At 39.0% G+C, this 13,529-nt stretch overlaps 1 protein-coding gene across 6 annotated transcripts in view; it reads right to left on the bottom strand.

Annotated features, from left to right (window-relative positions):
* THRAP3 (thyroid hormone receptor associated protein 3) overlaps nucleotides 1-13,529 on the bottom strand; it is a 35,296-nt gene that overhangs the window by 7,501 nt on the left and 14,266 nt on the right. For 5 of the 6 annotated variants that reach the window (XM_064525244.1, XM_064525248.1, XM_064525247.1 and 2 more), the window contains 4 exons: nucleotides 9,322-9,483; nucleotides 4,690-5,592; nucleotides 2,417-3,157; nucleotides 1,314-1,486 (listed from right to left, as the gene is read on the bottom strand). In XM_064525244.1, coding sequence (XP_064381314.1) covers nucleotides 1,314-1,486; nucleotides 2,417-3,157; nucleotides 4,690-5,592; nucleotides 9,322-9,458 — 1,954 coding nt within the window. In that variant the 5' untranslated portion in view covers nucleotides 9,459-9,483. Of the gene's footprint in view, nucleotides 1-1,313; nucleotides 1,487-2,416; nucleotides 3,158-4,689; nucleotides 5,593-9,321; nucleotides 9,484-9,886; nucleotides 9,905-13,529 lie in introns of those variants that run through there. The other variant, XM_064525246.1, reaches the window with a different exon arrangement.

Genomic DNA, 13,529 nt, shown 5'->3' with positions numbered 1-13,529 from the left:
GTGAAAAAGCACATCAGTCCTACACATCTTGGTCAAATTCATATGCAGAATGCATGCAGCACACAGGTGACAAGCTCTAACTAATGCTACTGACAAATGAGAGCCACTCTTTTGAAATTAACAGAGTGGAATCTCACTTTACAGAAATGATTCAGTCATATATATACAAATTCACTAGAATATACAAATTCTAAGTCACAACCGTCTCCCTGAATACTGTTCAGGTAAAAGCAAGAGTGCCTCTTCTGACTTTCCAATTTCCTTTACATAAATCAGGGGCCAATACTGTTTAATATCTTCATCAAACTGGATGATGGGACAATACACTCATCAGGCTTGTGGAGGACATCAAATTGGGAGGAGTGGCTCACATGCTGGAGTGCAGGGCTGCCCTTCAGAGGAACCTCAACAAGCTGGAGGAATGGGCCAACAGGAGCAGAGACTATGCAGAGTCCACCTGGGATACAATGGTCCCATGCACTGGTACATGCTGTGGATGGACAGGCTAAATAACAGCTCCAACAGAGAAGGGCTTGGAGATCCTGGCAGACAAGCTGAATGCGAGTGAACACATCCTTACAATGATGAATGCTGTCTACAAACTGGACCATATCAGCATAAGCATGGTCAGCAGGTCAATAAACTGATTATTCTTCTCTGCTGGCACTTGTAAGGCTGCATCTAGATATAGGTTGACTTTTAGAACCTCTAGTGCAAGAAATATCAAAACTGGAGAATATAGCAGAGGATCACTAAGATGATTAGGGGGCTGCAGCATGCCACACACGAGCAGAGGCTGAAAGTGGTTTGCCTAGTTTAGAAAAGAGAAAGCTAAGGGGAAATGTAATAGCTACAGTCTTCTACTATCTAAAAGGGAATTAGAGAGAAGATAGAGCGAGACTTTCTCAGAGGTGCATGGTAAAAAGACAAGAAGAAATCATCATGAGGTACAAGAGAAATTCTAACTAGACAAAAGGAAAACATTTTTCCCCACAACTAGAGTCATTAGACGCCAGAACAGATGCCTAGGTGCTCTATACCCAAGTTTTTCAAAATTCAACTGGAGAAAGCCCCAGGCAATCTGATCCAATCCGGAGGCAAGTTCTGCTTTGAGCAGCAGGCTGGACTACATCCCCAGAAGCTCCTTCCAACCAAAATAATTCTATGATTCTGTGATCACCTGGCTGCTATTCTCATCTATCATGTCTCCCGAAAAACAACTGAGTATTAGCTAGAGTACATGAAAACTGCTTATTGGGGCAAGGAAGGGAGGAGTGAACCTTCACCTGAGGATACATTGACATCTGACTTACCTCTAACATGATGGACTATAGTCACTATATGTTGAGCAAACAGTTCAGAAGGACTTCGCTGAGACTGAGCAGACTGAATATGATGGAAAATAGAACGAAATTCTTGCTCTTTTTTGTTGCTGTGCACAAGGTCACGACATAGCTTCCGTTCCTGAGCCAATATGCCACTTGGACTAGAAAAAGAACAGACCACAATGAATAGAAGAGCAAGGTAAAGGGAAGCAGTTTAAGATGATTGAGGTTTCAGAGGTTGCAAGTTTACTGCATTTTATATGTAGTACTATGAAGTCACCTAAAAACATTCAGTAGCAAGAGTAAGCTGTTATTTCAACATATCTGAAATATACTAAACCAGTTTAGTGTAATAATAATTCACTTAATTCAGTAGTGTAGTAATTCAGATCACTTGTTGCTCTGTTATCTGAAGAGTTGTACAGATACTAAACCCTGACATCCTATGACACATAAGCCAATTCCTATGTCATTAGCTGGCTGTGATCCTTTCCCATCATACCTAAATTCTAGATTAACCTCTAACATCTCACAGAGCATATTAACACTCGCTGGCTACTACTTTGCAAAAGTACTTCTTGGAGTAACTTTTTATAGTGTTAAGATTTCTTGAAACAACGCTGTTGGCTCAGACCTTTGTAGAATTTCAGCAACGCTATGTTGAGAACAAGAGTAGTTAAATGCTCTCCAAAAGAATTGTGTGTCATTTAAGCTGCACTGTAACTTTATTGTACCATAAAGCTTCTAGCAGCAAGAAGACATTAAGTACTGAATTCTTTTCAGACACCAGTGAGGTGTGGAGTGTGATCCAGAAGCATTTACATTCTAAAATAATCTTGTATAAGGTCATAGAGAAGATAAAAGTTATTTAACCTTCATCTTCCATCATCTGCAAACCCTCTAACCTTCCACCACATAAAGGGTTCATACAAGTGTTCTAATGCCAGAAAAATTCTATCACCAAAAATGCAACATGTGGTGCAAATCTTGTTCAGCCTACCCCACACTTGGCAAGCATACAAAGATCAAGAAGAGAAACAGGCAGCTGAAATCACTATTTAGATTGTCCATAAGCAATAGCAAATACTTACCGTGCAAGATCTTCATCAAAGGAATCCATTCGGATATTGACTTGGGCCTCTCGGGTAATGGAAAAGGAGGATTTGCCAGGAGCTAGCCCATCTCCCTTGGCTCCTGGCTTCTCCTTTACCTCAGAAGCCTTCCTTGGTGGGGGAGAAGAACTTTTTTCCTGGCTTGCTTTGTAAGTGGTCACTCTAAAATTCTTTTCAGGAACAAATCCCCTGTGACCTGGCTCAGCTCTCTTGGACGCTGGTCTCTCTTCTTTTTTAGATCTTTCAGAATAGCTTTCCTCCTCTACTTCATCAGCTTTCCTTTGCTTCTCTTTTCCAGGTGGTAAGAACACTAGGCCTTCCCATTTTCCTGGCCTATCCTCATCCTGACCTTTACTTGTTGTTGCTACCACTTTAGACATAAATTTGGGCTCATCATCAAACTCTGAATCTTTTCGGCCCTTTGCCTTGTCTTTCTTCTCCTGCTCGTCTGCCTCCTCTTTGCCATAATGACTTTCCTTGTGGAACTCCGACATCTTTAGCTTCTCAAAGTCATCACGGAACTTATAGCGTTTGGGTGACTGGCTACCACGGTATCCCTTTTCAGAGTCGGTTTTGGAGGCATAGGAGTCAGATTTTGTCTTTCCATCTGTTGATCCCAACTCAGAGAAACTCCCTTTTTCTTTTGTTTTTTCTTTTTCAACATTTGTTATTTTCTGTTCCTTGTCTTTCCCATTCTCAGTCTTCTGCTCTTCCTGATACCTATTCACACAACAAACATTATAATAATTCTCTTACTGAAAATCAAAGAGGTTAATACTTCAGCTGAAAGCAGACAAATTTTAGAAAATACCAGACTACACATATACAGAAGGCAATCTCTAGGTCATAACAGTTCAATGGTAAAGCAGACCACTCAACCTAGATTTCAAATTTATGTCCTCAATAAATTCAGCAAACGTAGAAGAAAATGGATATGCAGAACTGATGATATGAGGCTTAGGAACAAACAAAAACAGCTGATCCATAGACTGATTTCAAGGAAAACAGTAACATCTTACCCAATCAGTTTAGTTACTTACAAACCTGGTTCAGGAGAATAACACATCAAAACTTTCAACCTGGGCTGTTCTGCTTTAAACAACACACTGGAAATAAAAGCCTCAAAAGCTACTTCAAATTTTGGATGCAAGTTTCTTAGGTAAGCTAAATATTTCATGATCAACTGTAAATACAAATAAAAGCAAAAAGGTTAAAAGGAGAAAAATATTTATTTTGCTGGGAGACGACAAAACACTCAGAACAGTAGTTTTGCCTAAGCTAATTTAAAGCATCAGAACTATGTTTAAAGCATTCATTAAGCAAAATCCTAGCTTTGAGGAAACAGCAGTAAAGGACATTAGTTCACTGCTCCAGAAAGCCCGAACTGGAGTTAAAAAACTTTTCAAATTCAGAGATCTTTGATACAGAATCAATCCAAAATAGCTTCAAAAATACTAAGGAAAAGATTGAAAACCATTTGTGAATGCTACTGTATCTTTTGAAACAAAGGGTCACCTTAAGGTACTAATCTGTAATGGAATGAACAAGCAAATAGGATTATAGTGAACTGATGCCTTTTGTGTGGAAGGTCTTCTTTCAATCTCAGTAATGAACTTGGTGCTCAAGTTTATCGTACCACCCACATACACAAGCACAGGCACCACAATTACACCTGCCATAGACTGCTTGCAGCAGGACATGCAGTCAGGTCGAATTAATTTTTTGCCAGTTTATAGTATCTAATGCAATTTAAGAATCTCAGCTGGACAATAACATTTACTAACAAATGATAATGGTCAGTCATTCTCAAAGCAACCTCATCTTTTAACTTAAAGTGATCCAGACAAAAATGCAATACTTCAGAAACTTAGTTTTTGTTATTTACTCTTCAGTTAAAGATTTCGGTGTGCACTGTTAGGTTGCTAGAAAAATCTCATCAGGCACATCTTCACTTTAAACTAGAAACAGTTTCACAGGAAACCTACGTAATCTTTATAACTACCCAAGTTAAGCCAGAAAAACTCCAACTTGCTACACCAGAGGGTTAGGTCTATATTACGTTTTATAATTTAAACTGTACCAGGCTCAAACAGCTGGTAACCTACTAGCACGGCACACTGCGCATGCCAGAACCTCATTTCAGCTGCAGCCTGCGTGCACACTCAGCGCCCTTGCAGCACTCCCAGAGCATGCCTACACACGCAGCCTGGCTTGTCAGAACACAGCACAGCACAGCGAAACACGCCACTTGCCTTTTTGAGAAGGTTCCTCCTCCCGGAGCTGTGGTTTCCTCCTTCTGAGATGTACTGTAAATTGAACTGATTGGTGTTGGACTTTTGCACACAGGGCTCTTCCTTGTTGGGCTCAAGCCTCCTGAGCCATGGTCAAACGGACTCTGATGAGAGCCTGCCTGAAAGGAGGTGCTGCTTGGTAAAACAGAGCTCAGCTGCGATGGGTTGGACAGCGGAGGGCTCGACTTTTGCAGCGGACTTGGCCGAGGCGAACGACGCCTTACCACGACTGACTGCAGAGGGCTTTTTAACGCAGGACTGCGTTCCCTTGGACTAAGTTCAGGCACAGCAGCTCTTGACGCTGAACCTGTACCATAAGTGGACATATCTTGCCATGGTTTTGATCCCTCAGATGCCTTGACATCTTGAGCCACCGCTCCCGAAAATGGTTGCTCCTTAGAATCATCACCTTGATTATCTCCTGCAGCCTGAGATGCTCGGGCATCCTTGGAAGATGACTTTTTCTCCTTTCCAGACTTGCGCTTGGAAGACTCAACTCTGCTATGATTTGAGGAAGACCGGGAAGAGGAAGACCTCCTTGACCGATCAGATGATGATTTATCAGAATTTCTAGAATGACTTCTAGACCTTGGTGAAGGAGACCTTCTCTTGGGTGAACGAGAACGTGACCTCCCTCTACGAGGGCTATATGCTTGGCGATAATTTTGCCAGTTTGACCTGTAATTTCCATACCCTCCTCGGTTATACTGGCTCCATGGATAAAACCCTCGATTTCGGCCACGGAAATAGTATGGTCTCCTGTATCCTCTATTATGACCTCTGAAATCCCGATTCTGATAGACTCTTGGATGGTTCCTTTCTCTGTTATGAGATGGAGAATATGACCTTGAGCGGGACCTAGAACTGATAAAAAAAAAAAAAAAAAAAAAAAAAGCACACAATATTTTCAAGCTTGTTTCTTTCACAAAACTTTGTAATTGAGCCCTTATAAAAAAGACTTGGTAAAATTAATTTCTAAGCTTTAAAAATAATCTTCCATTTATCCTCATCCAATTGAGGTATTATGCTTTGCCCTCAACAAACTGCAGTGGAAATAACTTCTATCTGTGATACTGACAATCAAGTGACTTTAGAATCACTGCAGAGACCATGATGCGCACACACTGTTTTTGATTTTTCTAGGATGAACGTGGCTGCTACCCACCTTCGAGAAAAGTGACATGTCTCAAATTTCAAGCTCTTACAGCTCAAGGCCAAGGTTACATCTCATCTTGCACAAAGAAGCATTTCTTAATGCAGGTCATGCTATCATTATTGGAACAGATCCAAATCTTCCCCTTCTTGTGTCCCTCAATTATTTCATATGCTTCTGAAATCCTGATGATCAAGATGAAACCCCACTTCTTTGCCAGATGAGTTAAAAGAATTAAAACACCTCAAAATGAGAACAGCAGTACTAGAGTAAACGGCGCACTGCTCTATAGCTCTAAGTTTCAAAAGGTGCATCTTTTGCTGTAATTCAGGGCCTGGAACTCCATCAAATAAAGCGAGGCAGCAGTCAGGAGGTGTGCATTCGCTCTCTAGCCTGATGCCACGAGATGGCACTGTTCAATGTTCCATCTGCTTGCTTCCAAGAGTACAGGTTATTAATAAAGAAGAACAGAATGGAATCCAAGACTTAAGTAGAAAACCTGTAAGATTCCAGATTTAAAGGGCATAACATTAAGGGGTGTTTCATTAGTCCTTTCCAGTAAACTTTTGGAACTGCAGTTGCATACTATTTAAAAGCACCACGTAGCTCAGGATTAAATGCCAGCTTTACAGTAAATACTTCACAACTATTAGAAAACTATAAAGCTCTGTTGGAAGTCTGAGACTTTGCCTTAGTAAAACAGAGAATGTCCAAACTAGTAGGTTTAAACAGGGAAGAAATTTTCCAAAAGGAATGTGAGATCCAAGTCAGCTCTAAAACACTCACTGGTCATACTCCAATAGACATATACTCCCCTCCACCCCTTCTCTCTCCAGACTGGCAATACATACAATTCATTGCTGTCCCCTGTTTTCCCCTGTCCCACACCCCCAAAACTTAACAGAATAAAAAAAGCCTACCATTAGAATTCAAAAAACGTTAAAGTACATACATGCAGTTAAACTGAACTTTAGATCCATTTTTATTTTTTTCCAGCTATCAAATATATTAGAGTTTAACAGAAACAATTTATTCATACTATAGTCATTGCTAGCAAACTGTTTAATGATAATTTTAATGTATGCTTCTTCCTTTACTTGAAACAACCAAAAAAACCTAGCAACTTACCCGAGACACCTCCTCACTTGAAAAACAGCAACAAACAAGAAGGAAAGGCAAGGGCAGACAGCAAGAATGAACCAATTAAAAGAGGAATCCTATTCAAAAGCACTAAGCAGAACACATACGCTCCCATTTTCAGACAACTACTGCATTTGTTACCAATTACCAGCAAGGGACCTGTTGTACGCTGCTTCCAAAATCTATTCTGTCATTTTAGAGAGGCTTGCAGCAGGAAAAATCTCACTTTAAAAGTTGCAAAGACTATTTATAAGAAATCATTTTTAAAAGTACAATAAATGCTATACAAAAGAAATAACAAGCAGTGATAATTCTCCCAAGTCTGGTAGTCTCTGTAGCTAGCTGGCTAAAACACACTACTCAAATTTTAGAGTCCTCTATTTCAGAATGCACAAAAAAGCAAAATAAAATCATAAAGAAAGCAAGTAACATTACGCAGACAAACATGGGGATGCAACCTAGAATACAAATTAAACCTTTGGAATGAAGACTGAGAGTAAAATCATTTTCATGATGTACACTCAAATACACTAGAACGGATTTGTATGCTAAAATAACACATTAGACCTACCTCGGAGAATATGCTAACTCCATACAAGATGATTTGTCTGTACTAACCCCCTCCATTTTGATTTTTTTTTTTTTAAGACGCTATTTAGAAAGCGCAAGTAGGTTCAGCAGCAGCACAGAGGAAACGATCATGTTTGTACAGGGTGCCTTCATTTCCAATTGTCAAAGTTGCTTCACAGCTAGGCAGATATTCCCAAACGACAACATATCTTCCAGCATTCCAGCTTCCTTCTGCAAAGAACTCGGTTTGACTCAAGTCTCCGCCTCTAACTTGGTTTTGTCCTGTCCTTCTCTCTCCAACTGTATGTTTATTACAGCCTCTGCATTTTGAAAATCTTTAATTGTTAACAGTTGCATGTGTTTACAGCCTAATGATTTTCAAAATAATTGTCATTCATTTAAGATTAGTGAAAAACAGCTGAACATAATTATACACGGTCCAACTGGAATGCTTCTGCAAGATACAAGATCCTTAACTAAAAGGAAAGGAAAATACCAGATTCCTGATATCCACGAAAGAGATGAGCCTCTAACTGGCCTGATCAGAAGCAATTCAGGGAGGTAACAACTATCATGCATGTAAATGACTCTTCAAAATTAAACTGCAGTGAAAATAACATCATCCATCCAGAATTACAATTTCAGTTAACTGACTCCTATATGTTGACGGGAGGGAAAGGGAAACAGGAAAAAAAATTAATTGTTTCTACCTTCCATAGCAGTGTTTTAAACTGACACTGAAACTCCTCTGAATTCATTTGGGGGGGGGGGGGGGTAAACATGTAACATCTGCAAAGGCCCCTTAAATCTGGGATCAATTAACTCAAAAGCTAGGGGCAGGGGGGAAGAGATTGAGATTTAACAAAACAAGTGAGCGTGTTCTGCTATGGAACTTCCCAGCTGTTCTCCCTTGCTCTGACTAGGGAACACAAACTCAAACAATCTCACTACCACTTGCATTAGCAAAGCAAATGTAGGATCAAAGCCATTTTAAGTCTGTAAAAAAAATATCTTGCATTCAGAGTTTGTCATATCATGATAAAAAGCTGGGTTTTTGCACATTGCCCTGCTTCGGCAGTTTCAAACACATCATCATCATCTGTAAGTACTTTTAATATAGGAAACCAGGTCTTCTTAGAGCTTGTGTGTACTTAACATTAGGAAAAGTACAATGGGTTATCACATTACATATGACGGAGGGGAAAAAATACATCCTTTGACATGGGTTTCTACCGATACCTTTTAGGAAAAATAAAGTAAAAGGCCTTCTCTAAGGGCCTGCTTTAGAAAGGCTGTAACAACTTTACTGTGGACCATAACACTGAAAAAGTCAGCTGTACTAACAAAACCTTTTTCTAGTTTAACTGTATATCATTACTATTGCAGTTGTTACTATTTATATCAGAAAAAATCCTGCACAGAAAAGTAAAGCTACCCTTCATCAAAAACATGCTACAGAGACCAGGCTAAGGGTTCAAATAACAGCTAGGTTACAAAAAGTAACTTTTGACAATGCAGAGAAACAGACAATTTATTCTTCTAGCCCATTAAAAAACACTTCAAAAAAGTAAAGGTTGGCAGGAAACAGCCTGAGGCACAGGACATTATCTATTCTAGAATCTAATAAACGGCTTTTCATGGAAAAGCACTAAGTGACAAACCATCTGAACAGGACAGAGATGGGAAAGACAGACTGTTAAGCCATTTGACCTGGAGCTGCATGCACTTACCTAAGCCTGCGTTTTCTTGATCGTGAGACAGAACGAGAACGGGAGCGAGATTTGGAGAAGGAACGTGAACGTGATCTTGATCCAGATCTCGAACGAGAAGAACGGGACCCAGATTTTGATTTGTTAGTTTTAGACATCTTTGCAAGCACCTGTCAGTTACACCTGAAGGAAACAGGGAAATAATATCTTTGAAAAATGAAGTCATACAGTAGACCTGAAAGAACAGGCAGCATGTGAAATGAAGCTCGATAAAACTGGAAATTGGAATGTTTGAAGCGGCTGCCTAATAACAGATCAATAGAACTGGGCTTAGAACAGAAGGGTGTTTTTCAATTTAAGAAGGAAATCTGCAAAGGAAATAAGGCTTTTAATCTAGAATAATTACAAATTTGAGTGCTACATTTAAAAACATCAATTTAACGCAAAAAACAAGAATAGGGAGAGGCCATTTTGTTACCTACAGCAAAAGGACCTTGAATGAGACAAACCATTTAATTTCAACCACATCACTATCAAAACAGCCAGCTGTCACTATTAAAGAACAATGAAAAAAATAAAGGCTTACCATAAAAAAAATCTTCTCTTTAAATTTTCAGAAGAAATCACAAACAGAAATGATAATCCAAGATACCTGAACATAACGCCATTTGTACAGATCTGTCTAGCTATGAACCTCCAGATTAAATCCTGGGCATACATGTTCTATTTGCTTGTGTAGTTTATGCAGTTGCTATGATCAATTACAAGAGTACATCATCCAGTGAGGAGTTCTGTTGCAGCCAAAATAATTCAGAAGTCCTTCCAAATATTCACCCAGTCATTCAAATACTAAAGACAGAAGAGATTAAGTCGTAGCATTAAGTGACTTGACATAACTGTAATAATAAACGAATTACCTGTGCTATTTTCAGGAATATATCCAGGTAAAGCTTAAACAGCCCCTTTAAAAATATTTTAAGCATACAGTCTGATCACATAGTAGTATAATTGAAACAACTATCTAATCTCTTACCTTATAAGAACAAGTTTTATATCAGTGAGCATGATTTTTTAAAGGATTTTCATTATGTCATGCCTCAAGGAAAAGAAAAACATTCAGGACAAAAAAAAAAAAAAAGATACCCCCCATTAACTTAAGCATGGAGTTTCACATTGTTTACACTTGAAGGTCCCAACAAGTTTTAGATGAAATTCAGATCACTCTCTTTCAACCAGTCAGATTTTCTTGTCAGTATCCAAAAAATTGAAATGCCTAACGCACAGTTCTGTGGCTTCAGACAGGGACCTTCACAAACTTTCCCCTGCATGTTAGAACCGACCTCCTTTTGTGACCTCCTTTCCATAAAGGGCTAGAAACAAACCTAGCATACCAGAGTGACAGGTCAGAAGAGCTCTAGTGCCATTTCTGTCCCAGAGTTACAGTGCTCCAAAACTATAGTAATAGTTGACCTATTTAATCACTGTATCCAGGCATAAACAAAATTCCTCACAACTTAAAATTTGATCATGCTGCAAAATATGCTCCAGCTTTTGATTCCCTGTTGGCTTCAGTATAGTTCTTCAGCTTAAATGGAAAACGCTTTGGCCCCTGGCTCGCAGAGAGGAAGGGAGCTCTATTCCCTCAATCCTCAGACTGAGCTCCCACCTCCTTTCTATTACCATTCCTAAAAACTTGAGGTTTCAGCAGTGGGCTGAAAAAGGGAGTAAATGCTATGCAGGTTTGTGTTTGGATTCCTCGGTATTCTACATTAGCATTTAATTCCAAGATTTGAACTTTACAATTCCGTAAGTGATGAATCTGAGAACAAGTGCTCTCATTAAACAACCTAAGTTTCATTCACAACATCAGAAGCAATTTATTTAGCATTTAAGAGGCCACTGACTTCACCCTATCATCTGAGTGACTTCTCTCTTCCTTCACATGAATTATAACAAGCACAAGACTAATAGATGAACATATCATTGTAACATAATGCAACTTTTGCGTGAAAAGCGAGTAACGATTTTGGCCCAGTTTCAGTAGATGCTTACCTCTCAGCATGTTACTTTTTAAGCAGACTGAAACCACATCTAGAATATTTAAAGCCACACTGATGGAAAGGGGGGAAACTCCTGCATTTCCCTTGGCTTGGATTATACAACTCAATGCTTGTATGGTTGTATCAGCTCACCCATCCGACTGAAAACTAACACCACAAAAACACCCTTCTATTTCAGCCAGATTGATGCACCGACACTGACCTCTTCACCGTATAAAGTACGGAGCCAACACAGCAGAGGAGAAATTTGTTGCCAGACAGGAACACTGCTTTCAGCAGCAGCACGGTTAGATCAGGTTAAGAAAATTATGAGGCAAAAGAAGTTACAGCACTACGTGCACTGTGTTTGGGGGTGGGAATAATAAAAATCAGTCATATCCAATCCCATCCTGAAGTTGCTTACTCCTCCCCTGATGAATCAGAGCAAGGAACCGATCCAGCTGCAAAGCAAGTAAGAAGCCAAAAAAGCCATCTTTGCTAGTTTCAAAACAAGAGCACAGACTGGGGAGAAGCGATAGATCAGCTTTCCAGGAAGCATCAGGAACCATTTGTTTTTATACATACAGGAATAGTAACTATAAAGACTCATGAAAGAATGTTAAATTCCCCACCAGGAAATTCTTTAGGAACTTCTACCAGGAATCACACTTTCTCCAACCCCCTCACCCCTCCCCAATTACTAAAATATTACATAGATATAATTGACATAGGCAGAGAAAAAAGAGTAGATTTACAGTTCTGCCTGTATCTATGCATGTTCAACAGCAAAATTAAAATTCTTGAGAATTCCTTACTCTACTGATTCATCACTCAAAAATGGATCTCTGTGCAGCATTACTCATGCTGTGGTATTATTCTTTATGCAGTCTCCACAAATGGAGAAATGGAGAAAATTCCAGATACACGGCTTCCAGATTTAAATTTAATTGTGTTTGGATTTATCAGGAAATATCCCCAGTGTTACCAAACAAGAAAACTGAAGGGATCCTTATAATTCTGCCAAGGTTTTTTTTCAGAATGCAACCAGTTTTGATGCATACTTGATTGGGCTTCATCAGTTTCTCTGCATGACCTGTCAGTCTGCAATCCGAGGCAAGAAGACTACTGCTTCACAACCAACTCTTAAATGAAGCTTTAGATTGCAATGCTTGTGTTAGCAAAATGAAAGCTGCCTATAATACTACAGAGAAACCTAACCTTACTTTAAAATGGTGCACTGAGAAGACAACTCACTGCTACACTCTTCTCTCCTTTTATTTAAGATTCTTGACCCACCCTCGCATTTTCAAAAGCATCACTGGCAGGTCACTAAGTCTTCCTATAATATGAATCATTGGGTTTTTTGCCTCCAACTTGCATTTTCCAAAACCTGTTCCAAAATCATCCTCCACTAAGTTAGCCCTGCTCATGGTAGAGGTGGCATGCCTAGAGAAGATTTAAAATTTGTCTTCACTTTTCTAGGGTACATCTAAGGGCTGTGCAGTGTAGCAAAATCAGAGTTAGAACTTTAGGTCCTTCTGATCAAGTATATACTACTACTGCAACAGTGTTAATGAAAATATATTACAAGATAAATAACATGTTTTTAATTAAGAACCAGCTTTTTATTAGAGTCTATTTAGTTGTAATGTGTAATGAGCACTTCAGCTCTAAAACATTAGATAACCTCTCTTCCAAATAACTTACTTAAGTAAGCTCAAAATACATACAAGAACCACAGAAGATATAGTAAAAACCTAACCATGCAAGCTGAGCAAACCTTCTAATATATACTTTCCATATGCAATCAGCATTCTTAGGACACAGCCTGAAATTAGATAACTTTACTGAACTAAACTGACATCTATTCTGTAAATAAATCAGTAGCTAAGAAGCACTTAGTTAAAAACTAACTATACACAGGCAGATATTAACTGAACATTGAATAGGGATTATCAAAGTTCTTTCAACGCAGGTGACTAATGAATTAGAATCAACAAGAAAAACTATATTGCTGAAAGTTTATCCTTTTTACACTTACTGTTTAAAAACAGACATTTAGGTATATAAACATAAAGATCAAATGCTTCTCTCTGCCGATGTATCCATTTTAAGCAAATTCCAATGGACTGACTTGCACTTCCACTTGCTCCCAGACACCAAATTACGTGTATCTTTACTGAATACTCC

Source organism: Dromaius novaehollandiae, chromosome 23, assembly GCF_036370855.1.
Source record: "Dromaius novaehollandiae isolate bDroNov1 chromosome 23, bDroNov1.hap1, whole genome shotgun sequence".
NCBI lineage: Eukaryota > Metazoa > Chordata > Aves > Casuariiformes > Dromaiidae > Dromaius > Dromaius novaehollandiae.
The sequence above is the reverse complement of the archived record's forward strand: the minus strand, read 5'-3'. Positions and strand labels throughout refer to the sequence as shown.